Here is a 25,107-nt window from a genome sequence, read left to right as displayed (position 1 = left end):
TTTTGGGTAAACTGTCTAGCAAAATAAATTATTTGGGAGTCTAATAATGTGAGGTACTGGTGTATTTTGAAAAATGCCCATGCTGCTTTAATTTTGCTCTCTGTAGGATCTCCTTCATTGAAGATATCTCTGTATTTAAAACAAAACAAAAATGTCTTTGAAGTTGTGCAAGATAGTTGATCTTAAAAAAAAAAAAAAAAAAAAAAAAAAAAAAAAAAAAAAAAAACAAAAAAAAAAAAAAAAAAAAAAAAAAAAAAAAAAAAAAAAAAAAAAAAAAATTATTTGAGCTTTGTAATCCAAAATGCGCAAAATTCACTGTGGACTTTAAGAATTTAAAATGCTTTACTAAGAGATATTAATGTGTGTCCCTCAGTGATTGGAAACTAGAAGATAAAAAGCTTCTTCATTTAAAAGCACGCAACAAAAAGCAATACCAGTAGAGTACTTCATCTGGTAGACAGCAGACAGCACATTGCTTATCATTGTTCATAAAATTATCCACTAGTGGTTAACTATAAAGGAAACAGTACAATATAAAGCCTTTCTCTAGTACTGGTAGCAGGGGTGTTGGGTGTAAAATCATGTTTTTTTTTTTTCAGGTTTGGGGACCTTTACACAATCTCACTTCTATGCAACACTGTTGGTATTGCTATTGATTATCACAGGTTTGTAGGCTTAAAAACAATATGTAAGCATTAAATTATTTCAAGATGAAAAATAAGTAAGGGCTATATTTCCATTTCTGTATAATAGCAAAACTTTTCCAGTGGTAATTTGGCAATTACACTATGAAAATAGAATTAATATGCCAATTTAGTCAATTGAGATTTACAGTTTTTAAAATAACCACTCTCAGTTAAATAACATTTATGATCAAATAATTCTTATACACCAAAAGCACAGTGGTTTATAATACTGCTGAAATGCCCATCACTTTTTTTTCATCTGTCTGAGAGAGGATAGGCTGAGGGCAAATATTGTTAAAATAGACCATTGCCCATTGCAGAGTAACATTACTTATCTGTAAAACCTTACCTCCAAGGAGGTGTTTCCTGCTTTACAGCTCCTCATGTGATATGCAGATTAAAAATTAGCATGGGGAGGTGCAGTATCAAATGGCAACAAAATTGTTTAATATATTCATTATAAAAAATATCAGCCGCCCATGCTATTAAATTAAAGAATCACTTCCAGTATCAGATATTTCTTTGAGGCTCATTACTTCAACCTTTGCACGTCCTTTTGTAGGTCCAATGATGAGTTCTTCGATTGTTCGGTAGTGGCCAGGATCTATGAGTCCAACCTGAAGTAGGAAAAGTTCAGTCATGAAAAACAATCCAACATGGATGAATTAGTTTTGCTGAAGAATATATTCTTGAGTCTAAAGATTTCATTGGGCTAGACTGCTGACATGAATTGTAAAAAAATAAAACTACTAGCAAACTTCACTACTGTAATCTATACAATTTCTATCCAAGGAATCAAGATTATTATCACAGTACATATACAGTACATATATATAATGAAGTTTAAAAATACTCTTATTACTAAATCACACTGCTAGACTTCCATACAGCGTGACATAAGGATTGTTTATGAATGAGAATAAAAAATTGAACAAGGTAAAGTTCAAGAAGTTGAAGCTAATTGAGAAGAGAGTAGCTAGGGAAAGTTAATTAGCTTCATATTAAATACTTTAAATATGATTACAGACAAATATATAGCAGTCTGGCTAAAACCACTTATAAACACAAACCTTTCCTTTACCACAAACCTCTGCCAATATGGACCATACTCACTGTTAAGAGATAGATTTAAGGAACTGGATATTCCTAAGAAAGATTCTATGATATTAAGCATGCTAAATTTCCCACAGAATTTAGCCCTATCCACAGCTTTTCCACTACTTACTGGACGTAACAATAACTATCTTGGCTCTTGAGGCTTATTTATAATTACAAAATCATTTTTAGAATGATCATAAAAATATATACATACTGCACATACTCACAATGTTCAAGTCTGGATCAAAACTTTCACTCTCTACTTTCATTAGAGGTGTTATCTTCTCCTTTAGCTTTTTGGCTTCCTTGGCTGGAATAGTAACATTAATCTTCATCTGTGCTCGCTGGATAGGAATTGTCTGTGGAGGACCAGAGCTATAATTACATCTCTCTATATTAAGACTTAAATTTGCAGGCACCACATTTTTATGAGTGCTGGCAGTACTGTGATGAAAATAACTGATCAGCCCAATCAAAAAATGTAATGAAATACCTACTAAGTAGCTGTTACATAACTAAAAGACCTTATTAGCTAAAACAGCACGGTTTTATTGCTCTACAACATTGGAAAAGCACTTTAATTTCATTATAACCCTTGAACTATTTAACTTTCCTTCAACATCAAGTGCCATTACCTCTGAAATTACCTCTAAAAACATAAAAAAAAGCATAAAATATTTATTATTTACATTTGTCTTATGACTGGGTCCCTTTTGTTTTATGTTCATGGCCACTTTTTTTTCTTCAAATGGATTCATGATTGTACTTATGACCAGCTTCTCTATTATCACATCCACAACTGGTTCTCTCTCCACTCCTTCCAAGGCCCTAATTCCTTCTGGCTTGGTTCAAATTAGGAGGTTGGGTGTGATGAGGTACTCGACTGAGCAAGTCAACCTTCACTGGATCTAACAAAACCAGATTTTGACAGGCCACTTGAAGTTGATTATAATGGTGAGTGGCACCAAAACCAGGATTCTCATTGTTGTAGGGCTTTATTGATCTATATTGGTCATCTACCTTCCCTTCCTTTCAGTGTAGTTTTGGAACTTCTGCCCTGACCAAAGCCAAACGACTAATGGTAGACTCGAAATGCTCCTCCAAAGTTGTCAATACCCTGTGGCAGTTAGTATATAGCCTTCCCATTAATCTCAAACAAACCATCAGATGTAAAACCAGTGCTCCTCAAATTTGGTGCTATGTTCCCTCCCTATTTTAGTTCTTCAACTCTTTTTCCTGTTTGTTTAAAATAACCTGGCCAGGCATCATATTCCTTTCCTCTGACAGAACATAATTCCCTATAAAGGGACATGAAACATGCAAATTTCATGTGATGGATCTAATTACTTTCTATCAATGGTCTGTAGATTATGACTTTCTATCAAAAGGCTGTAACTTATGACTTACAATCCAAGGCCAGGAAAATTACTATTAACATTGCAAAGCAAGGTAGCCTTGTTTTTTCATATGTAACTAGGGACAATCATAAAAGCTAACAATAAAATAAATATCCAATTAAAAAAATATGACTAATTTTCTAAAACAATTTTTATTTTTCATAGCTACAAACCTGAGGTCTTAACAATAGGATAATTTCTAGCGCCTAGCTGGATCCAGTTAAAAAAACAGATGAAAGCAAGGAATCATGTGATATCTGGTAACACGTGTAGATCGGGTGAAGAATGGTCAATGACCATTCATCTACGCCAACGCGTCAGTCTTTTCTTAACCGCCTGGGCGAGTGTAATGGTTGACCTCTCTTGGCCTTTACCCAGTTCATTGCCCATTTGCGCTAGAAATTATCCTATTGTTATGACCGAAGGTTTGTTCACGTATGAACAACTAGTACCTTCATCCCCACTACGATCATCAACATTATGGCCTGTTGAAAGGTAGCTAACTTTGACACAAATCAACAGCCAATACTATGAAAGCAGCACATTATGTTTAATGACTACCACTGATCACACCAACAAACACAGACTTTCATTGACAAAAATCAAGACCTTTAGGAGGTGGGTAGTGATTAATCTTCATAATAATCAATACTAAAAATTCACATCATCATCTTGATGGTAAATAGAATAAAAAGGTGAAACAAAGGTAAACTGCGGTTGCACAGAATACCATGCCAGTTAATGACAAAATCTGATAGTTGAGAAGGGACTTCCTTTTCTTGTAAAATGGCCCAACCCATTGTTAAACATTTCATAAAGTCAAGTAGCTATTTGCCACACAGTTTCTGTACACTTCACTGGTCTTAAAAGAATGAGTAAAAAATATTTTACTGTTTACAATAAATATATCAGAATTTAACTTGTACACACACATTCACAGTAATGTTTACTACCTTACCTCTTGGAGCTGCTTGATGACCTGAAGAGCTTGTTGTTTATTATTTCTCTTTGGGTTCAAGCTGAAATGAAGGTCTTTCATAGCATTCTCAATCATGGCAACAGTGTATGGGGTCTGTGTTTCTGGGTTTATACACTTTTCTGTAAGTAAAAATAATTATCTTATATTACATGACAAATGAAATCTAGCAGTCACTAAAATGAAATATGAAAAATGAACTATGAAAAATGAACTAGTAGTCACTAAATTGTAATTTGAAAAATGAACGAACTCAAAAAAGTTTCAAACCATAATCCAATCATGTTTTCTGTGATAACAAAGCATTGCTAAATAGTAAAAACTGTTTTGATATCAGAAGGTTTTCAAGTACAGTGGTACCTCGACCTACGAGTTTAATTCATTCCGTTGCCAAGCTCGAAGCTCAATTTGCTCAAACATCAAATCAATTTTCCCCATCGAAAATACTTAAAATGCCCTTAATCCATTCCAATCCTCAAAATGCCACCCCATATTTTTATGGTTAGTGTTACTGAATAAGGAAAATACATTTCTAAATAATAAATATTGTATAAAAACATAATAGAAAGAGTATGTAAAGATATAATAAGGTTTTATACAGTGTACAGGTAGTGTTCAAGTTACGATACTTCATCTCACAATAATCCGATTTTACTAGAGAGCAAATCACAATGGCCTAACTTTAATGCATCTTCTGATTAAGTAAGTTCAAAAACAGCAAAAGAGACAAGTATTGTTTTAACGTTATAGTACTTGTTGCGTAAACGTATACAGCCATGAACAACCGAACAAGAAACAACTTTTGTTTTGCTAAGTACAACCGAATTGGATAACAACATCTGTTTGGCTTGTATTTCAACCATAGTACAATAGTAAACAATTACCATAGTTATGTTATAAATGACGCTATGTAGAATAGGGCCGAGATATTTTTATGTAATAACTTTATTCGCTATAGATCAAAGATCAACAAGGAAATATGTTGTTAAATTTATAACTGAGCTGAGAAAATTATCAAGCTGCTAATGACTACGTATTATCGTGCATCAGCAACAAGGATAAAACTCCCGTAAACTTATGCCATTCAACACGACCTCAGATAAAATTGAGATAAAATTAATTTAATCAAAACTACATACTGGGCTTGAAAGAACACATTTTACTGTTGTTTTTATGCCGATAAAAGATAAATAACGTATAACTCATATTACGATGAAAAAAAATGAAAATAGTGAATGGAATCGTGTCATATTTTTACTCAATATACATGCCGCCAACGTAACCTGTTAACAAAAAATACAATTTAGTTCACAATCACAACGAGACGTACTGAAGTCATATTTAGACTTGAAAACACATTGCATAATGAAAAATTACCTTGTCTTATAAAAGTCAAGTAGTATCTAGATATTCGTTTATGCTAACTAGAAGCAAGAAAATTTGCTCAGAATTAAGTTAAATGTAGCAAAAAAACTCGTATTCGCCATCAGGTGATTTCCAAACCAAAACATTGACCGCTATGTTAGTTGTATTTAATAATACAATAATATGAGAATACATACAATATTAACGGATACAGTGAAGTAATGTATAACTTTTTAAAAGATTCATGGAAAAGGTGCATATTTACTTATTCTTCTTTGCTTATCTTAATTTTCGTCACTACGCCATCTACTAAAGTAGCAGCGGCATCTCAAGCTCGTACCTCAAATTTTTGCTCATGTAACAAAGTAAAAAATCGACCGAGTGACAACTCGTACCTAGAAAACTCGTACATTAATTCACTTGTAGATCAAGTTACCACTGTATAGCTCTCCAGACCTTTTTATAATTTCCACCCTTTCTTAAATGGTTTTGTAAATAGTATGGTATTTATAATTTATAAATATGCCCACTCCTCTAGCTTAAGAGCAAACAAGCAGTTTGTTCATTTAATAATGAAGGTCTCAGTTTCTTGTCTGGCAGGCCTTTATGTTAAAATAAGAAGAAAAGTACTCTCTACTGAAAATCTATAAAAAAATTTTAATTATAATTCAGTACTAAAGCATTCACTTTTACATATGCTGAAGCAGTCATAATATATGAAGAACTAACTAGCTTAAAGTTTTTCTCTTGTTCAGAAGCCCATTATAGATCTGAATAAATATAAAAAGGATGAAATTTATTAAGTAAGGGTATTTGTATTTCTAGTCAAGAGATTAAGGGGACCTTTTTTTTTACGTGGTACTCAGCTAAATGAACTGGAACAATTCTCATATACATAACAGTTATCCAATCAGTATATTAGCACATCACACCAAGTCAAAACTTGAATATTCAACCCAGACTAGCTAAATTTTTAGTTTATATTAATAATGATGATACAATTCACAAAGGTTTATAAAGTTTGATAATCCTTCACTGATATTTTCACCATCTGCCAAAGAAAGCAACATTCAACACACACATACAGGTTCCTATTATCTCTTCTCAAGTGTTCATAATAAAAAATGACGTCTTTCACAAATATCCCTTTTGTTAACTACTCACCAGATACAATACATGCAATCTCCTTTAGTGAAGATTCCTGGTTTGCCTGTCGCTCTTTGTCTGAAACCTGCAGTTCTCCCTTTTCCAGAATCTCCAAACAGATCTGCAAAATAATGAATATGGTTCAATTGATAAATTTTATACTCCACAGCAATATTCCTACCAATATTAGTGACTATTTTAGGGCAGCAGTTATAATGATTCATTCTGGGTAGTTATCAACCAAGAATATAAATACTTGCTTGAATAATTTTCTATTCACCTCATTACACTCTTTCACTATAACAGAATATTCTGAGAGTATTTCTTTCTGTACAGAAGTATGCTACATGTTCTATACATCATCAGAAAGATCAGAAATGTTTGGGGTTACATGGTGTTATAAAAGTACACTACAGTACTTTACAGTGTAACTATGAAAGATATTGTACTATGGCAGGTATTTATTGTCAATAAATATCCTCAATTTAAAAGTTATGAGAACTCATTTATGTGCAATGAAAACCCAATTGCATCAACTTGTCCTATGAAGACTGTAAATGCACAGACCCTCAGATAACAATATGCTCTATTACTCATTCTATTGTGCAACAAGAACACCACATGATGAGCAAGTGGGTTTTCAGCATGCTGAAAAAGTAGGCAATAACATCATGATTACTGGGTTTACAGTATACTGAAAAACATGTCATGTTATAAAAATACTATTAGGTCACTAAAACCATGATATTCTTATCGCAGCTCCCCAATAAAATGGATGAAAGCATCCGAGCCTACATTGTTATAAAAGAAACTGATACTACTTATGTACGTATAACATATACGTACGTGAAGGCGTTTTTGTTATAAAGTATATTTATACATACCCTGTAACCCTTAAACTGAAATGCTTATAACTGCCTATTTTAACAGTTCACTGCCTAATTTAACAGCTCAAACAAAAAAAATCTTAAATTATATTAAAAATTTTTTTTTTAAATTTCAAACAAAACTACACCACGGACCATCATTCCAAAACACCCTTGTCATCTTACATTACCATCCTACAACTGTTACTACATAAGTATCTAGTACACCCCTAAAATGCTTATGACAATGATTTACTAATTCTAAAATATTATTATGTATTAATTTAAACACAGCAAAACGTCTATATAATACAAATGAAATAGATCTGTCTTACAGAAATGTGACAACTAATCATGTTATCCCTGTAGTTTTCTCTAATAGTACAGTATTGAAGTCGTTACGTTTTTCTTTTTGCTATAAAGGGTCTTATTTATATAAACAGACAGTACCCATACAGTAAGATAAAAACTTTATTATTAGTATTAATATGTATACGTATAAACTAAGACTGAGGGTGAGTGTGAGTGATGCACTTTCTCCCTCACTCAAACTCCCAGCATTCCTTCTGGTGTCTGATTTGAAAAAAACAGTATGGTGCTTGATCCCACAATGAACACCCCCAAATTGATATTTCCATTTTGCACTGATATATCCAGAAATACAATATACTGTGGTCCTTTATTATGGTGAGATACTATTGCCTAAATAGCAATTTAGGAGTACAGATGAGCACAGGGCCATACATGAATTATATAGGAAGCAGGGCATTAAGGTACAAAGAAGAATAACATCAGAAGTCAATCCTCAGGGAACAAATAAGGGTTGGGCATGAAAGCATATCTTGTACATGGTCTGATGGGTATACCATGTAGGAGCTATGGAAGTACGTAAAATGTTTTGTACTCTGTAGCATAATGTTACTGATGATGCTGAGTACTACCAAACATTGAGGCATGAAGTCATGTTAGCCACACCTCATAAGGGTATTGGAAATGGACGAAGAAAGTAAGGAGGTGAAGGATGAAAATGGTAAGCATGAACAAAAGCTGGCAAAATGGTAAAGACCATCACAAAAAGGCAAATCTGGGAGAGGGCCATAGAATAGCCCTGGGCACAAAACTCTTGGGGTCTTGCCACATGGAATATTAGTCTTTTGACTGTGGCAAGATGGTTCAACTAAAATTTTGTTACATGGAAATAAGGCAAAATATGTTCAATAAAGTTTTACTTAAAAAAATCACCAACTTTGTGATTTCCATTGAAAAAATAATGAGTAAAGATTGTTTTAAGATACTAAAGTACTACTAATATTATATACTATTTTAAAAAATGCCATTTACCTGACCAGGGCTGATACACCAAGCACAGAATTTCAGAATGCCTCAAATTGGTGGTTATTAAACATGAGAGACTATCAAACAGTTCTAGTCCCTTCTCTCTCTCTCATTTATTATTTTATCCTTCTTTGCCCCTATTTTGGTATATTTAATAAGATTTTTACTTTAAAACAGGGATTATTCAGGTGACATCTCATGCCTCCAATACTTAGTAGATAATACAGAAAGATTGCATGGCCCAACTAACCCTTCCACCTTAAATAAAAGTCCTCTTTTCCCCTGAAGAATAGTTATTTCCTTGGAACTTGAGTATCTTCTGAAGAGAGATGATCACGATAAAGAAATACGACAGGTAGTCCAATGTGCAGGTCTCTGTATTTTTATGTAACCGACTATAATCTGTGATGTCACACAAATACATTGGAATGACAGTTTACTGTTGTAAACAGGGATAATTGCCTTTGTTACACTTTGAAATGCAATATAATAAATATACTTCCATAGATTCAAGTGATGAATGCAATTTATGACATGAAATTATTGTAGTTCTTGTGAATGTCAATACGAAGAAATCAAACAGGCAAAATGTTGAACCAATGCACCAGTAAGGTTTTCTTGTGAGTGACACTGACTGCAACCTAAACCAAACAAGTCAGAGCCAACTGTTAAATGACCAACTTTCTGCTTAGCAGACGTTAATTGCATTGGAAGATTCTGATCTGGTACTGCATCTTTTTTAAACCCTGATAATTTTTTGGGATCAGTTGATTTGTAAGCTCCAATCTCAAATTTCTATTGTACTGAGCAGAACTGGAATGCCTGCCGTACATGAATCCCTTGTGTGACCCCAGATTTTTCTTAACTCAGGATCCTTTGGAAATGAAAAGAGCTTGTAAGTCCCCCTATCACTCTCACTGCACCCAAATACACTAGAATAGTAAACCATTTTGAAGTCCACTATCACAACGATATCACTAAGACAGAAATGAACGGTGACTTCTTACTGGAAATTTTGGCTGTTTACAAAAAATTGTATGGAAAAAGAAAAACAAAAACACCATTTATATTATTATCTCTAGTGTACAAATTAAGATAATTTATTACTAGATTCTTTGATAATTTCTCAATATACATACGAGAGGGATATTGCTATTTGAACTCCACACTTGCCATGACAACAGCTTTGGCATAGGGTAGAATGACGTCACAAAATCCTGTGCAGATGAGTCCCAAACACACTGCTAGAGCCAGACTACCTGTTATATTTTTTTCATGGAGATGATGATCTAGCAGAGGTTGCTGTTCATGAGAAACAGCAACTACTGACCACTATGTCTAATAAAAGCTTACTCTGGTGGTGGTAACCAAACAGTATTTTTTCTCTCAATTTTCTGTCAGTATGACTAGACTGCATTTACCAGTCAATGTCAGCTGCCTAATTCATGCTCAACCACACACAAATATGATATTGTCATGTTACAATAAAGTTTTATACATACTTACCTGACAGATATATACTTAGCTATAGACTCCGTCGTCTCCGACAGAATTTCAAATTTCGCGGCACACGCTACCGGTAGGTCAGGTGATCTACCGCCCGCCCTGCCCCTGGGTGGCAGGACTAGGAACCATTCCCGTTTTCTAATCAGAATTCTTCTCTTCCACCTGTCTCCTGCGGGGAGGCTGGGTGGGCCATTAATCGTATATATCTGTCAGGTAAGTATGTATAAAACTTTATTGTAACATGACAATATCATTTTTATACATTCCACTTTCCACCCTGCCACATATACTTAGCTGATTAGCACCCATTGGTGGTGGGTAAGAGACAGCTAACTACTGAAATAGACAGGTAAACAACATATGTTGTAGGTATTAATAAACCTTGGTTCCTACCTTATTAGGCTGAAGACTTCGCGGCTACTGCCTTGGAGTCTGCTTAGCCTCAAAGAGCCTCAGCGAGATATTGATCTATGGCTAAGAGTTCTTGTGGGTCTGCCAATGGGGTCTTATCCTAAAGGCCTTTGTCATTGGGTGCTATTCCACTAACATGACAATACACCTTGTTCAAGGAGCACAACACCGATCCCGATCACCTGATCCTAACATCCATGTTAGTTCTAAGATTGCAAGGAGTTATCCCCGAACTCCTTACAAACAACCAAAAACTCGAAACATAATTACACGTTCATTTATACAAAATATACAAAAAAAATTTTGTACTCCCCCACTAGCCATACATACCCTTGATCCCCTACCAGCAATGACACTATGCGCCCGTGCGACATCCGTGAGCTTGCTAATAGAAAACCAAGCACATATCTGACAAGAGGGTTTATGTAAGATAAAATCAAATATTTTAAGGATCAGTCTTTGCTCCAAGACCCAGCACTGTATCTGCTGATACAAATGGACCTAGAGAGAAGCACTTCTCATAAGTCACTCTCACATCCTTCAGGTAATGAGATGCAAACACTGAATTGCACCTCCAATAAGTAGTCTCAATGATATTTTTAAGAGACATATTCTTTTGGAACGCCAAGGACGTTGCTACTGCTCTCACCTCATGGGTCTTAACCTTTAGAAGACCGAAGGATTCCTCCGAGCAGTTCTTGTGTGCGTCCGTAATTACGCTTCTCACAAAGAAGCCTTGGCCGTTTTTGGACATGAGTCTTTTGGGGTTCTTCACAGCACACCAAAGACCTTGTTGACAAGCTCCCATCTGTCTCTTCCTCTCTAAATAAAATTTAAGAGCTCTCACTGGACAGAGAGACCTCTCTGTCTCTCTGCCTACGAGGTTAGATAGACCTTTTACTTCAAAGCTTCTGGGCCAAGGTTTTGACGGGTTTTCGTTCTTCGCCAGAAACATTGTCTGGAACGAGCAGATAGCAGCATCTCCTTTGAACCCCACTGTGGAATCCAGAGCGTGCAATTCGCTCGTCCTCTTGGCTGTAGCGAGAGACAACAGGAATAAGCATTTCCTAGTGACGTCGCGGAAGGAAGCCAGATGTAAAGGCTCGAATTTATCCGAGGAAAGGAATTTCAGGACCACGTCCAGATTCCAACTAGGTGTTCTAGGAGTTGCTGCTTTTGAAGTTTCAAAGGATCTAATTAAATCGTGTAGATCTTTGTTATCTGCAATTTCTAGCCCTCGATTTCTGAATACTGAAGACAGCATGCTTCTGTATCCCTTTATTGTTGACACAGATAGGTGTGATTCCTCTCTCAGAAAGAGGAGGAAATCGGCAATATTAACTATAGAGGTACTGGAGGAGGACAGCTTCTGACTCTTACACCACCTCCTAAAGACTTCCCACTTCGATTGGTATACTCTTCTCGTTGAAGCTCTGCGGGCTCGAGCGATAGAGCCCGCAGCCTTGCGAGAAAAGCCCCTCGCTCTGACAAGTCTTTCGATAGTCGAAAGGCAGTCAGAGCGAGACCTGGGAGGTTGTGATGAAACCTCTCGAAGTGGGGTTGTCTGAGTAGATCTGGTCTGTTTGGAAGAGATCTGGGGAAGTCCACTATCCACTCCAGTACCTCCGTGAACCATTCTTGGGCTGGCCAAAATGGGGCTATTAGTGTCAGCTTCCTGCTCTTTGAAGCTACGAACTTCCTGAGCACTTCCCCCAGGATCTTGAACGGGGGAAAGGCGTAGGCGTCCACACCCGACCAATCCAGGAGAAACGCGTCTATTGCGAAGGCTCTCGGATCGTCTACTAGAGAGCAAAAGATCTCTACTCTTTTGGAGAGGAACGTCGCAAACAGGTCTATGTGAGGTCTCCCCCACAGGGACCAAAGACTTCGACACACTTCTTCGTGTAGAGTCCATTCTGTGGGAAGGACCTGATTCCTCCTGCTCAGTCTGTCCGCTCTCACATTCTTTATCCCTTGCACAAATCTTGTGAGGAGAGTTATGCCTCTTTCTTCTGTCCAGGTTAACAGGTGTTTTGTTAACTGAAAGAGGGAGAAAGAGTGCGTGCCTCCTTGCTTGCGTATGTAAGCCAGAGCCGTGGTGTTGTCCGAGTTTATCTGTATCACCCCGCCTCTGACTATCTCTTCGAAGAACTTTAAGGCTAGGTGTATGGCCACCAGTTCCTTGCAATTGATGTGCCAGGACACCTGTTCCTTTGTCCAGGTGCCTGACACCTCCCTTGCTCCTAGCGTCGCTCCCCATCCCGACTCCGAAGCGTCGGAATATAACACTTGGTCTGGGTTCTGCAGGGCAAGCGATACGCCTTCGTTCTTTTGAAGAGGAAGGATCCACCACTTCAAGTGATCTTTTATCTCTTGTGGAAGCGTGAAGATGTCTGAGAGTTGTCCCGTCTTCCAACTCCACACCCCTTTCAGGAAAAACTGAAGAGGGCGAAGGTGAAGCCTCCCCAGAGAGAAGAACTTTTCTAGTGAGGACAGGGTCCCTAAAAGGCTCAGATAATCCCTCGCTGAACTGCTCTTTCTCTCTAAGAAGCTCGAGATTTTCGACAAACCTCGAGTGATTCTTTCTCGCCGAAGGAAATACTCGAAAACCCCGAGAATCCATCTGAATCCCCAGATAGACCAAGCTCTGGCTGGGGATCAGCTGCGACTTCTCGAGTTCACGAGTAATCCCAGCAATTCTATCATGTTTCTTGTTACTGATAAGTCCTCCAAGCACTGAATCTCCGACTTGGCCCTGATCAGCCAGTCGTCTAAGTAGAGGGAGATGTTTATTCCCTCTAGGTGAAGCCATCTTGCTACATTCGCCATCAGGTTGGTGAATACCTGCGGAGCTGTAGACAGACCGAAGCACAGAGCCCTGAATTGAAAAATCTTGTCTCCTATTACAAACCGAAGATATTTCTTTGACAAATGGTGAATGGGAACGTGGAAATACGCATCTTGCAAGTCCAGAGAGACCATCCAATCTCCTGGACGAAGAGCCGACATTACTGAGGCGGACGTTTCCATACGGAACTTCTTTTTCTGAACAAAGCGATTCAGAGCGCTTACGTCCAGTACTGGTCTCCACCCCCCCAATGCCTTTGGTACTAGAAAAAGGCGATTGTAAAATCCCGGGGAGTGTGGATCCTGCACAAGTTCGATGGCCTCCTTTTCCCACATTTGTTCCACCATCTGAAGGAGAGTCTTTCTCATTACAGGGTCTCTGTACCTCGCTGACAGTTCCCGAGGCGTAGATGTTAGGGGAGGACTGTCCCTCGAAGGGGATTACGTACCTTTCTTTAGGACCGAGACTGACCAAGGGTCGGCTCCCCTTTTTTGCCCATACTCCTGCAAAGTTCAGGAGTCTGGCGCCCACTGGTGCTTGAAGGAGCAACAAGTCATTTAGTTTTCTTGAAAGGTCTGAAGGAAGACCTTCCTCTCTTGTCAGAGCTCTTCTTTCTGGCAGGGGGACGAGCCGCTGCACCTCCACGAAGGAGGACGAGAGTCCTTCTTAATCGTCGACACTACAGGGCGTCCTTTCTTGGACGTTTGTACCAGTAGGTCTTGTGTCGCCTTCTCAGTTAGCGAGCGAGATATATCCTTCACTAACTGAGAAGGAAACAGATGATCCGACAGAGGGGCGAACAATAAAGCAGTCCTCTGGCTCGGAGAAACCCCTTTTGATAATAGGGAACCATATACTGATCTCTTTTTCAGAAGACCAGCACCAAAAAGGGAAGCCACTTCTCCCGAACCGTCCTATACTGCCTTGTCCATGCAAGACAGGACGCTATGGAGAATCTCTGGGTTTTTAAGAAACTCCGGATCTTTAGATTTGTTGGCCAGAACTCCGAGTGACCAATCCAGAAAATTGAACACCTCTAAAGTGACAAAAAGTCCCTTTAGATAGTGGTTCAACTCCGAAATGCTCCACCCGTCGATCTGACCGATCCTAAAGAGTGACGTCTAGAGGGCCTCCACTAAATTGGAAAAGTCCGCATCTGCCGAGGCAGGAAGAGAAAGACCCATAGTCTCTCCTGTCCCATACCAGATACCTCTCTTTCCATGGAGTTTGGAAGGAGGCGTGCAGAATACAGTCTTTCCCAACTCTTTCTTCTTGTCCATCCAAGAATCTAAAGAATGGAGGGCCTTCTTCATAGAAATTGCAGGCTTCATTTTCAGAAAGGCCGAAGATTTTGCCGTAGCCGAGCTCGAGGAGAGGAGGATCCCGCCGGACTAATAGAGAGTCTTCCAAACTCTTGTAGTAACAAATGAGGCTAAGACCTTATTAATTCGAGAGTCCCTCATTTGCGGAGGTTCGTCATCGGACAAATCGTCCAACCTCGATCAGACGAAGGAGAAAGCTCTCGTTTGGAGGGAGAGTCCTTCCAAGAGCCTCCTACGATCTGAAGGAGAGGAGCTTCTATTTGGAGAAGAGTCATAAATTCCAGGAATGAATCTCCGACTCCTGCCTCCTGGCTCTTGACTCCTGCCTCCTGACTCCGGACTCCTGCCTCCTGACTCCGGACTCCTGGCTCCTGCCTCCTGAATCCTTTGCTCTTGCCTCCTGATCCGGACTCCTGCTCCTGACCCGGACCTCCTGCTCCTGCCTCCTGACTCCCTGCCTCCGACTCCTGCCTCTTGAACCTCCTGCCTCTTGCCTCCTGGCTCTTGCCTCCTGCCTCCTTGCCTCTTCCTGGATGACTCCACACTCCTGGCTCTTGGCTCCTGCCTCCTGGGTGACTCCTCACTCCTGGCTCTTGGCTCCTGCCTCCTGGGTGACTCCTCACTCCTGGCCGGTGCCAGACGCCTGATCGGTTCATCCACGTTCATACAGGAAGCCTCACCTCGAGTAGGAGCATCGATCCTTGCGGCAGATACCTCCATACGTCTGGAGGATCTTTTGATAGGAAGGGAAGAGTCTTTCCTTCTAGGAGGCTCCTTTGAAAGGACTCCTACAAAAGACGAAATCTGCTCTTGCATAGCCATCATGAACCTCTTCGTAACCTCCTCTTTATCCTCTTCGGGAGGAGGGGAAGGAGGAGGGGAGGAGTCCATAGCCTCCACCTCCTGACTCCTTCTAACTCTGGTTGACAGAATTGCTCTTCTTGCCTTCTTAACTCCCGAAGGAGACTCCTCAGGGAAGTTTTCCGGGCTCGAGTCAATCGTCGGAGCCTTCCAACTCCTCTTGAGTGGTCGAGAGCGATCTGAATCCCTCCAATCACGTCTCGGAGATGAAGATCCCGACGAAGAAAAACACTCACGCAGGACGCTTTTGCAATAGCGATCCTTGGCAGTCTGGGGTGTCACAGAAACCGCCGAAGGGACACCTGATCGGTGGGGATTCTCCACAACCTCCTTTCGGTTTTCGACATTCCTTCTCCCTCTGGGCATGTGAGCTTGGAAGAGGTCTAGACCTAGGAGCGTTGCGGAGCCGACCAAGATGCCCCCTCCACTACACTGGGGACACTCATATCACTGTCCACTGAAAAATCACTAGCCTTACCTTGCAGGGCAGCCATTTTGTTTTCCATCAACTTGAAGGCTGCTTTTAGATCCGCAAGTTCTTTCGCTGAATCTATAGGTTCTGCAATAGGAGAAGGGGCTGCAATGGAAGGAGAAGTAGCAATACTTACCCTTGGGGAGGATCCCAAGCTAGGAATTAGTTCATTAGATCTCGAACTACTTAAACTTCTATAAGAAGCCTTCCTCACTCTTTCTCTCTCTAACTTTTTCAAATAATTAGTTAGATTCTTCCATTCATTCTCACTCAAATTCTCACATTCCTTGCAAGTATTAGTGAAAGAACATTCATACTCCCTGCAACCTTGCATACAGTGTGAGGGTCTACCGAAGCTTTCGGCAACCTCACCTTACAGCCTACATTCACACAACGTCTCACAACCATTCCAGTGTCAGACATTTTTAAAGAAAATTCCAAAATCAAGTCCACAAAACAGTCCACAAAAGCGTATGCCAATCCAACAATCCAGATACGTCACCAAAAGTCGGTCAAGAAGATCAATTGCCGGTGAAAAAAGAAAAACCAATCGAGAGGAACCAACAACAATGTTGATGGTCCGGGCGACAGAAGAATTCTGATTAGAAAACGGGAATGGTTCCTAGTCCTGCCACCCAGGGCAGGGCGGTAGATCACCTGACCTACCGGTAGCGTGTGCCGCGAAATTTGAAATTCTGTCGGAGACGACGGAGTCTATAGCTAAGTATATATCTGGCAGGGAAGTTGAATGTATAAAATCTTTAATTTACATGGGTTGACTTGCTCCTTAAGGCCATCTTGGTACTGAAGCCCTTCTGTATACTTAGACAGCAAGCAGTTGAGTGGTATTATATAGAGCTTATCCAGAAGCAATCCATAGAGACCCAAAGTTGATTAAAGTTTCTTAGGTGCATTTTCCCAAACTCCACAGAATTACTTGGGGTATTACAGCAAAAGCGAGAGGTTTCATCTGCATCTTCCATAAGAACAAGTACATATGCAGTAGAACCTGCTGATCTGAGTGAATTGTAAGTTAAAGCAAAAGGGATCCCCATCTACTGTGGCTGTCCTAATCAATACAATGGATCAATGTGAGAAAGACCTTACAGTACTTTGTGCTCTTATAGGTAAATGGGGTTTCCTTGAACGAAAAATATTTTGTACACTGTATTTATGAGTGTCAAATACTGTATAAATGAGAGGCCACAAAAGTCACATTATTTCTAGTTAAAAATACAAGGTACGGAGTATATTTACAAATATCTCCGACAGAAATCTCATTTTACCAACCTTCTTTTGATCATCTGAGCCAAAACTTTTCATGAGTTCCTCTTTCTTAGCAACTTGACCCTTGGATACATTAGTGAAGACTGCCTCACTCTGAAGAACCTCATCCAAATCCTTTTCCCTGGTAAAATAAAATCCAGCAGCTTAAGGATATGATTATAAAGCCCACATGGGTGTTCTAATGCTAAGCACACTAATGGTTTTTTTAGCTTGTTTTATAAGAATGCTAGCACATTATAAATACTAGTACTGCCATGTGCTCTGAATTGAAATGCTTTTAGTCTTGAGAACAAAAAATTATAAAAAAGAAATAGGTAAATGTACTACAAACGGATCTCAAGTTTGAACACGTCTCCTATTTAAGCTAGAAGTTAGTATCCAATTTAAAAACATTTAATTGATTTAGAAACACATGCTCTACTTGTACACATCAGCACATTGTATATGATAACCTTGAGATCTCATGTTGGAAGTTTAAAGATATCTGATAGCTATTTTCCAAGCAGGCACCATAACCTACCAGTACTTGTACATAGCCTAACTCATAAATTCCATAACTAATATTATTTACCGAGATAAGATTATCACTATCATATCATGATTACTATTATGGGAAAGCTACATTAATTACAAGAAGTATCATAAAAATTAAAGCTGGATACTTTGAGAGTTATTGAAGACATATATAATAATGGGTAGCCTTAGAGCTGTAAATTGGAGAATTTCAAACGTCTGAGCATACCTCCTCCTAGCAAATATGACCTACGCCCGATATTGATACATATTTTTGTATTGCAAGATCTAATCAAAAGACTATCTTTTTTTTTTACTTTTTACATTCACAACTAGTAAAAAATATACTATCCAACAATTTAAGCAATTACAACATGTAATTGGCAACACTGAACATAAAGATGGGAGTAATTCTGGTCTCAAAAATCCAGAAAAGTTATCACTATTCTAAGTCTAATTAATTTTGTTAATCTCTAGTATAAATAAACATTGTAACATACTATTAAAACAGGTCAAATCAAACAGTCAGCAATGGTAAGATTAGGGCAATGTCATTTAATTCAGATCATCCTTTGTATATTTTGCTTGTGAATGCATTGTCTTCATTCTTCCATATAATGGGCATTTCTACTAATAACTACTGCAATGTATATTATCCAAATAATATGTAAATGTTACTGATAGTTAAATATAGTAAAAATACTACAATTAAAAAAATTGGCAAAATATAGTAAAAATACTACAATTAAAAAAATTGGCAAACTTTTAAAATAATATGCCTGTTTCTTAGATTTACAAAACTCATCTTTTAGTGGATATCATTTAATTTTTAGCTGGAATATTTGTTGAAACTAGGAAACAGGGTTTTTAAATTTGGCAGCAGGACAACTGAGGCAATTTATTCTTATAAGAATACAAATCCCTCATCTTTTCATGACTGGCATATCTCTCATACCAAGAAATGTCAAGTTTCTTGGTCAAATAGGCCAGCTGGGAAAGAGTAACTCCTGTAACCTGCCGTCTATCCTGGCATGGGAAGACAGGGCCCTAACTCAGTAGGGCTTATTGTTAACACATTCCAGGAAAAATGGGACTATGTTCCCTTCTAAGGGAAAAACAGCTCAGAAGGTAGCATAATATTGCTCAACAAACCCAGAATATATGCTCTACCACGTGATAGATGAACATTTCTATCTGAACATACGTATAGTCCATGTACTTGGCATATCTTTACAAAGATACTCTATACCAGTATAATATAGATACATACCATGTTATTTTAAAAGTTTCATAGTAGTCAGGTCAAGGGATGTACTTAGAATTAATCAACTTTATTTTTCCAACTGAATATTAAATAGCATAGAGGCATATCAAAATAGGGATTTTTCTATAATTCAGTAAACTTTTGAAAACATATAAAAAAAAAGTTTAATCAGTTCATATGCTTACAAATATTTGTATTACTTAAAGCTCTATTTTGTTATTACAAGGGAATGTTCTGCGTAGAAGCATGTATATACATAAAGGAATTTATGTTTAATTCAGATCAGACTGATGCAATTTTACATGTCTTTGGAACAAAAAATTGAAAAGATGGTAAAACAGGGGTGACGAGCCCTCACAACATTTGGCAGGCCTTAAAATCATGCCATGGAGACTTATGTTAATAGATAAGGTAAATTTTTGATTAGGTTAGTTTAGCGTATAAGGACATAAGGGTAGGCTAGCCTTCCTGCTTGCAGCCTCCTACCACATCAAATCGGCATCTGTATTTACTTATTAGCATAACATGCTACTTTACATAGCAGTTTACGTTAACCACATAGCAGTTTACGTTAACCATGTGTGTTTGCTTATTAATACTACTGTAGTTTCTTGGAAACTACAAAAATTAATAACTTCCAAATTATAGGAAAAGTTACTGGAAAAGCATTGGGTGCAAGTTAAGTTAATTTCGCCTACAAAATCTGTTGTACGTAGGCCTATATCAGTTATCCGGTCATAGGCCAAATTGTGGCTTGTCCCTCAAGGATAAAATGGCAGTACTATGACAAGTGTTGGAGATGACAGAGATTCAGAGGCAAGTTCCACTTGAACTAAATGGTGAGGCGAGTGGTAACTGTAAGAATCACTTTCGTTCTTCAAGTTAGCTCTTGCATTAGCCTACATGGATCAAAAGCTGTCCTGGATGTTGCAGCCATGAGTCATTTAGGCCGTGACATCCAAACGGCCGAAATGTCCTAAGGCCTAAACAACATAAGATGTCATGTTCATGGCATTTACTGTCATTTTTATTACGTTTTACATACATACCCTGGGCCGTCCATTTTGCACGTAACCGATAGTTGCTGAACCTAGTACAAGGGTGCTTACGGCCTAAATGACTTACTTATAGTACAGTGGTAGGATACAGTTCTGTAACAGGTGATAGGCTAAGCGTCTAAGGACTGAGTTTACAAATACGTACTCATGCTAGGTCACGGTAATTCGTCACAGGCAAAAGCAACATTTAGGTACTAGTAGTAGCTAAGCTCATTTTTTGGTGACGCAGACTACACTTTCCGGTAATTCTAAAGAATAGTTCCGCACGCTCTGCAGGGAAAGTAACCGCGAATACGACATCCACTTGGGATTGGGGCGTCCAATGTATTTCACCGTGTTTAGTACTGGCCCCTGGGGGTTAACTGCAGTCATCCAAATAAACATTAGCCTAGCTACTTAAAATTCTTGTTCAAGAGGTAAATCTGCATAGAAAAACCACAACTGTCATAGTCTAGGCTGTCACGGAATACCCTAGTAATGTAGATCTACCCATTTTCCTGTAGCTAGCTATAGGGTAAAAAACCGCATGGTACAGGGGTGGACCATGTACGATCAATGTGAACAACCCCAAGAAAAGTACATAATAACGCGTCCTGACACCGGAGTAGAGGTCTATAGCTCCGTTTCTCACCAACAACAAGTCGCGTCTGATGCCCATCTCCGATATCAGGGTGCGTTATAATGTACTCTTTTTGGGGTTGTACACGTTGATCGTAAATGGTCCACCCCTGTACCATGCGGTTTTTTACCCTAGTAGTAGGCATAAGGCTAACACTACATAGGCTAGGCCTAAGCTAATATTACCTAGTACTACCAAATCTTGAATACTCAGGCTATGGTAGGCATTACTACTTAAGTCCCCAAAAATGTCGTCACGTTGGTACTACTAGATAACTTCTAGCATAGCCTAACCTAGGCTATAGTAGCTATGCCAACATACGTTAGCCTACGTGAATTAGGTAGGTAGCCTAGTAGGCCATAAACAGGATTGATTGTCCTTTAACTAGGTAGGTCAATTATGATATTTTCAAGACTAAATACCGAGGTTAAATATTTTGCAAAAAAAAAAAAAAATTATAAAATAAATAAAATAAATGGAGTGACGAACTTACACCTTCTGCCTCCAGCTGAGGACTTTGTTCCTGTAGCAGGCAATTTCGAAGCGTTTTCCCCCTTTCTTCATCCTGACAATGGCCACATTCGTCAGTCTGATTTGATTGGTAGGAGTATTTATCCTGGCACCACCACTCCTACTCATCTTGACTGTGCTAGTTTATCGCTTCGCTCAAAAATCAGGAGACAATGAGAATACCGAGTTGACAGCCGAGTCTAGACCTACGTACGTGCCACCGTCAGCTATAGGCCTATAAGAACTTCGCTTGAATGTTCTGGAGTTGCTTAAATGAAGAACTGAAACAATGACAATTCCTCTCGTTGCACTGCAAGCAATGACGTTTACAACACTGCAAGCAATGACGTTTACAACACTGCAAGCAATGACGTGACCGCCTCCTACTTATTAATGGAAACACGTTGTTGTTGTGGCGACGTTGTGCCACCGATGGCATTGCGTAGTGCCTTTAATATTTAGTAATGTCATTCATCTTGACAGTTGCTTTTATGAAGCTTGCTTTCAATTCTTTCGCGTTTCTTACATGTTTTTTTTTATGAAAGGAGCTTATTATTAGTAACATAATGTTTACGAAAACTGTATATCCTGATGGACTGGATATAACCTGTTACGACATGTAAACAATTCCTTATTATCTTCAATATTTTGTTTGTCATGCCTCGGTTCCTTTACCTTTCTGCATTATTGAAGTTTGGCTAACATCCCATGGGTTTTCTTATAAAGGTAAAACATGATAATTTGTCGTGACCAGAAGTCACAGGTTGTGCAATACTTTATGGCAGTAATATTCAGGCATGAATATGGTGAAACAATTGAGAGCCTTAATAATAAAACATTTCATCATGCAAGGTTCACCACTGGAATTGTAAGGTCTACTAGTGATAAGTTATTTCAAATATGTTAGGCACATCTTGCATGTGTGAGAGAGAGAGAGAGAGAGAGAGAGAGAGAGAGAGAGAGAGAGAGAGAGAGAGAGAGAGAGAGAGAGAGAGAGAGAGAGAGAAAGGGGGTTGGTTGGATGGGAAGGAATGCAGATTTAACTGGATATTGCTGTACTACTTCAACTTCAGTGAACATGTTTTGAATTTCAAAGATAGAAATATGATGGCTTGAAGGTTATAAATACTGTGTGGAAACATTCATGGTGCATTTCGGTAAGATCAATTGTCATTAAAAGAAGATTCAGTTAAGGAAAACCACAATATCATCCTTGATTATTTTTGGGGGTCCTTTGTTGTTTTTGGAGAGTCATATCCAAACACTCAGCGGACGTTGTATAATATTATCACTATGCAGTGTAATCAGTTCCTGTTCCGATAAGTAGATAGCGGAGCTCATTAGGGATGAATATGACTTTTTCGTGGAGTATCATAATTTATGATATATTGAATAAGCTGTCGTGTTAATTGAACCGTGCAACTTCCTCAGTAGGTAATTAGTAGTCAGATAGTACTATATTCAGTTAGTGCAAGTGATTTTAATTATCGTTATACTATAAGTACAGGCCCGTACCCAGAGTTTTTTTTTTTATGGAGGGGTCGTTTTTCCCAAAACTGGACCTTTTCTTCTATAAATGTCATTGCATATATAGGTATATACCTACAAGATGAAATACTTGCAAATATGGACTGCCAGTAATTGGGGGGGAGGGGTGTCATTCGACCGCCCCGACCCCCCACCCCCCCACTTGGTACAGGCCTGTAATTATTTCTTTATGAAATCTTCATTTTGCGATGATGTCCAAATTTCACATCATCTAATAATTGATCTGTTATAATTAAAGGTTATCGATGACTTAATCCTATGTCCCTCGATCATTGTCTTCACTGTTTATTTGTGTTTCATCTCCATATATTTTCAATCTTATTTTGTCCATCTAACTTATAGGTACCATATTGTACTTCATGACTTGATTAAGTGGTTCTTTCGTGGCATAGTTTTGAAGTAAATTTATAGCTTTCGATTTTTCCTTGATAGTTCTTTTAGTTCTGTAAGTCGTAAGCCATGCCGTTCCCTCATCAGCTTATTTTCAAAGTCATATCATTAGCTCTTGTCTTACAGTATGAAATGCTTCATTAGATATATAGTACTAGCTCTTAACTTTGCCCAATTATCATAATCGATATATTCCACATGCCTCTATTACTTAACTATCTCATTTGACTGCAGAGAATTTTCTATGAAGGCGACTGATTTTCTGGTTAGATGTTGCTGAGCGCCCTTCAAGCTGTATACCGTTCTTTTAGTGATTTTTGATAGAAATGACAAGTATTGGTTATTTATTTCATTGTCTCACATTCTGGGTAGTAATCCTGTTCTACGCTCTTGTTTGTCTTTTCGTGGTACTACAACCTGGCAACTTCTTAGCTGCTTCAGTGCAGTGTTGCCGAAGTGCGGAATTTTCGTCTGCTATGCGGAATAAAAAGTCTACGGGGCAGCTATCCAAGTTTGTATGCCGATGCGGATTCCACATCTGCATTTCCAGCAGCAATTTCTTCATGGCGCATTCATGTAAATTTATCATATACAAATTGCAATATTTTTTACTTTTAAACAATTTCTCATTCAAATACAATTTTATAAAAGATAAGACTTATCAGAATATGACGGTGATATGATTAATGTACATATATTTTAAAATTATTTCCTATATGATTTAATGAGTTATATACTGATACATAAATGCTGTTATGCTTATTAAAAACTTATCTGTTTATACATTTGGGACACATAAAAAAGGAAAAAGTAATACTTCTCATATGTATATATATACTATATGTATATATACGTATATAGGTATATGTATATGTATGTATGCATATATATATACAGTGCATGTATATAAATATATGTAAATATGTATGTATGCATATATATATCAGTGCATGTATATAAATATATGTAAATATATGTAAATATAATGTATATAAATGTGTATATATATATATATATATATATATATATATATATATATATATATATATATATATATATATATGTGTGTGTGTGTGTGTGTGTGTGTGTGTGTGAATGTATATATATATATATATATATATAGTATATATATATATATATATATATATATATATATATGTGTGTGTGTGTGTGTGTGTGTGTATAGTATACATATATATGTATAAATAAAGGTATAAGCCACGAAGGAAAAATAAACAACGGAGTTTCTGCAAGATCTTTCGACTTCAACGTCCTGTACTCAGCAGATAAACTGACTTACATGAGGAATTGACAATACAGGAAAGCTCGTATAACTGACAAATAGGGATCATAAGGAGATTAGTACTTAGAATCCGGCACACCTGGAGAAAGAGTAACCTTTCCAAACAAGCATAAACATGGGTACAATTTAAAAAAAACGAAAAGATTAATTCAGTCTGCTCAGACACAAGGACAAGACAATTAAAGGATTATATAAGGTGACAGCTATCCAGAACTTTTGGTAAACAAAACCTTATTCACAATACATATTCACAATACATATTAAACATATATATATATATATATATATATATATATATATATATATATATATATATATATATATAT

The 25,107-nt window shown here is 37.8% G+C and overlaps 1 protein-coding gene across 1 annotated transcript; it reads right to left on the bottom strand.

The window, feature by feature from the left end:
- Nucleotides 1–907: 907 nt before the first annotated feature.
- On the bottom strand, nucleotides 908–21,977 carry LOC135227068 (ribosome maturation protein SBDS-like). Its single transcript, XM_064266893.1, has 6 exons — nucleotides 21,524–21,977; nucleotides 17,580–17,697; nucleotides 6,687–6,789; nucleotides 4,140–4,279; nucleotides 2,012–2,143; nucleotides 908–1,303 (listed from the first exon to the last, which is right to left on the bottom strand). The coding sequence occupies exons 1-6, from the start codon at nucleotides 21,667–21,669 to the stop codon at nucleotides 1,172–1,174; spliced, it is 771 nt and encodes a 256-aa protein (XP_064122963.1). The 5' UTR covers nucleotides 21,670–21,977; the 3' UTR covers nucleotides 908–1,171.
- Nucleotides 21,978–25,107: the final 3,130 nt, after the last annotated feature.

This window comes from Macrobrachium nipponense, chromosome 15, assembly GCF_015104395.2.
Source record: "Macrobrachium nipponense isolate FS-2020 chromosome 15, ASM1510439v2, whole genome shotgun sequence".
Lineage (NCBI taxonomy): Eukaryota > Metazoa > Arthropoda > Malacostraca > Decapoda > Palaemonidae > Macrobrachium > Macrobrachium nipponense.
The sequence above is the reverse complement of the archived record's forward strand: the minus strand, read 5'-3'. Positions and strand labels throughout refer to the sequence as shown.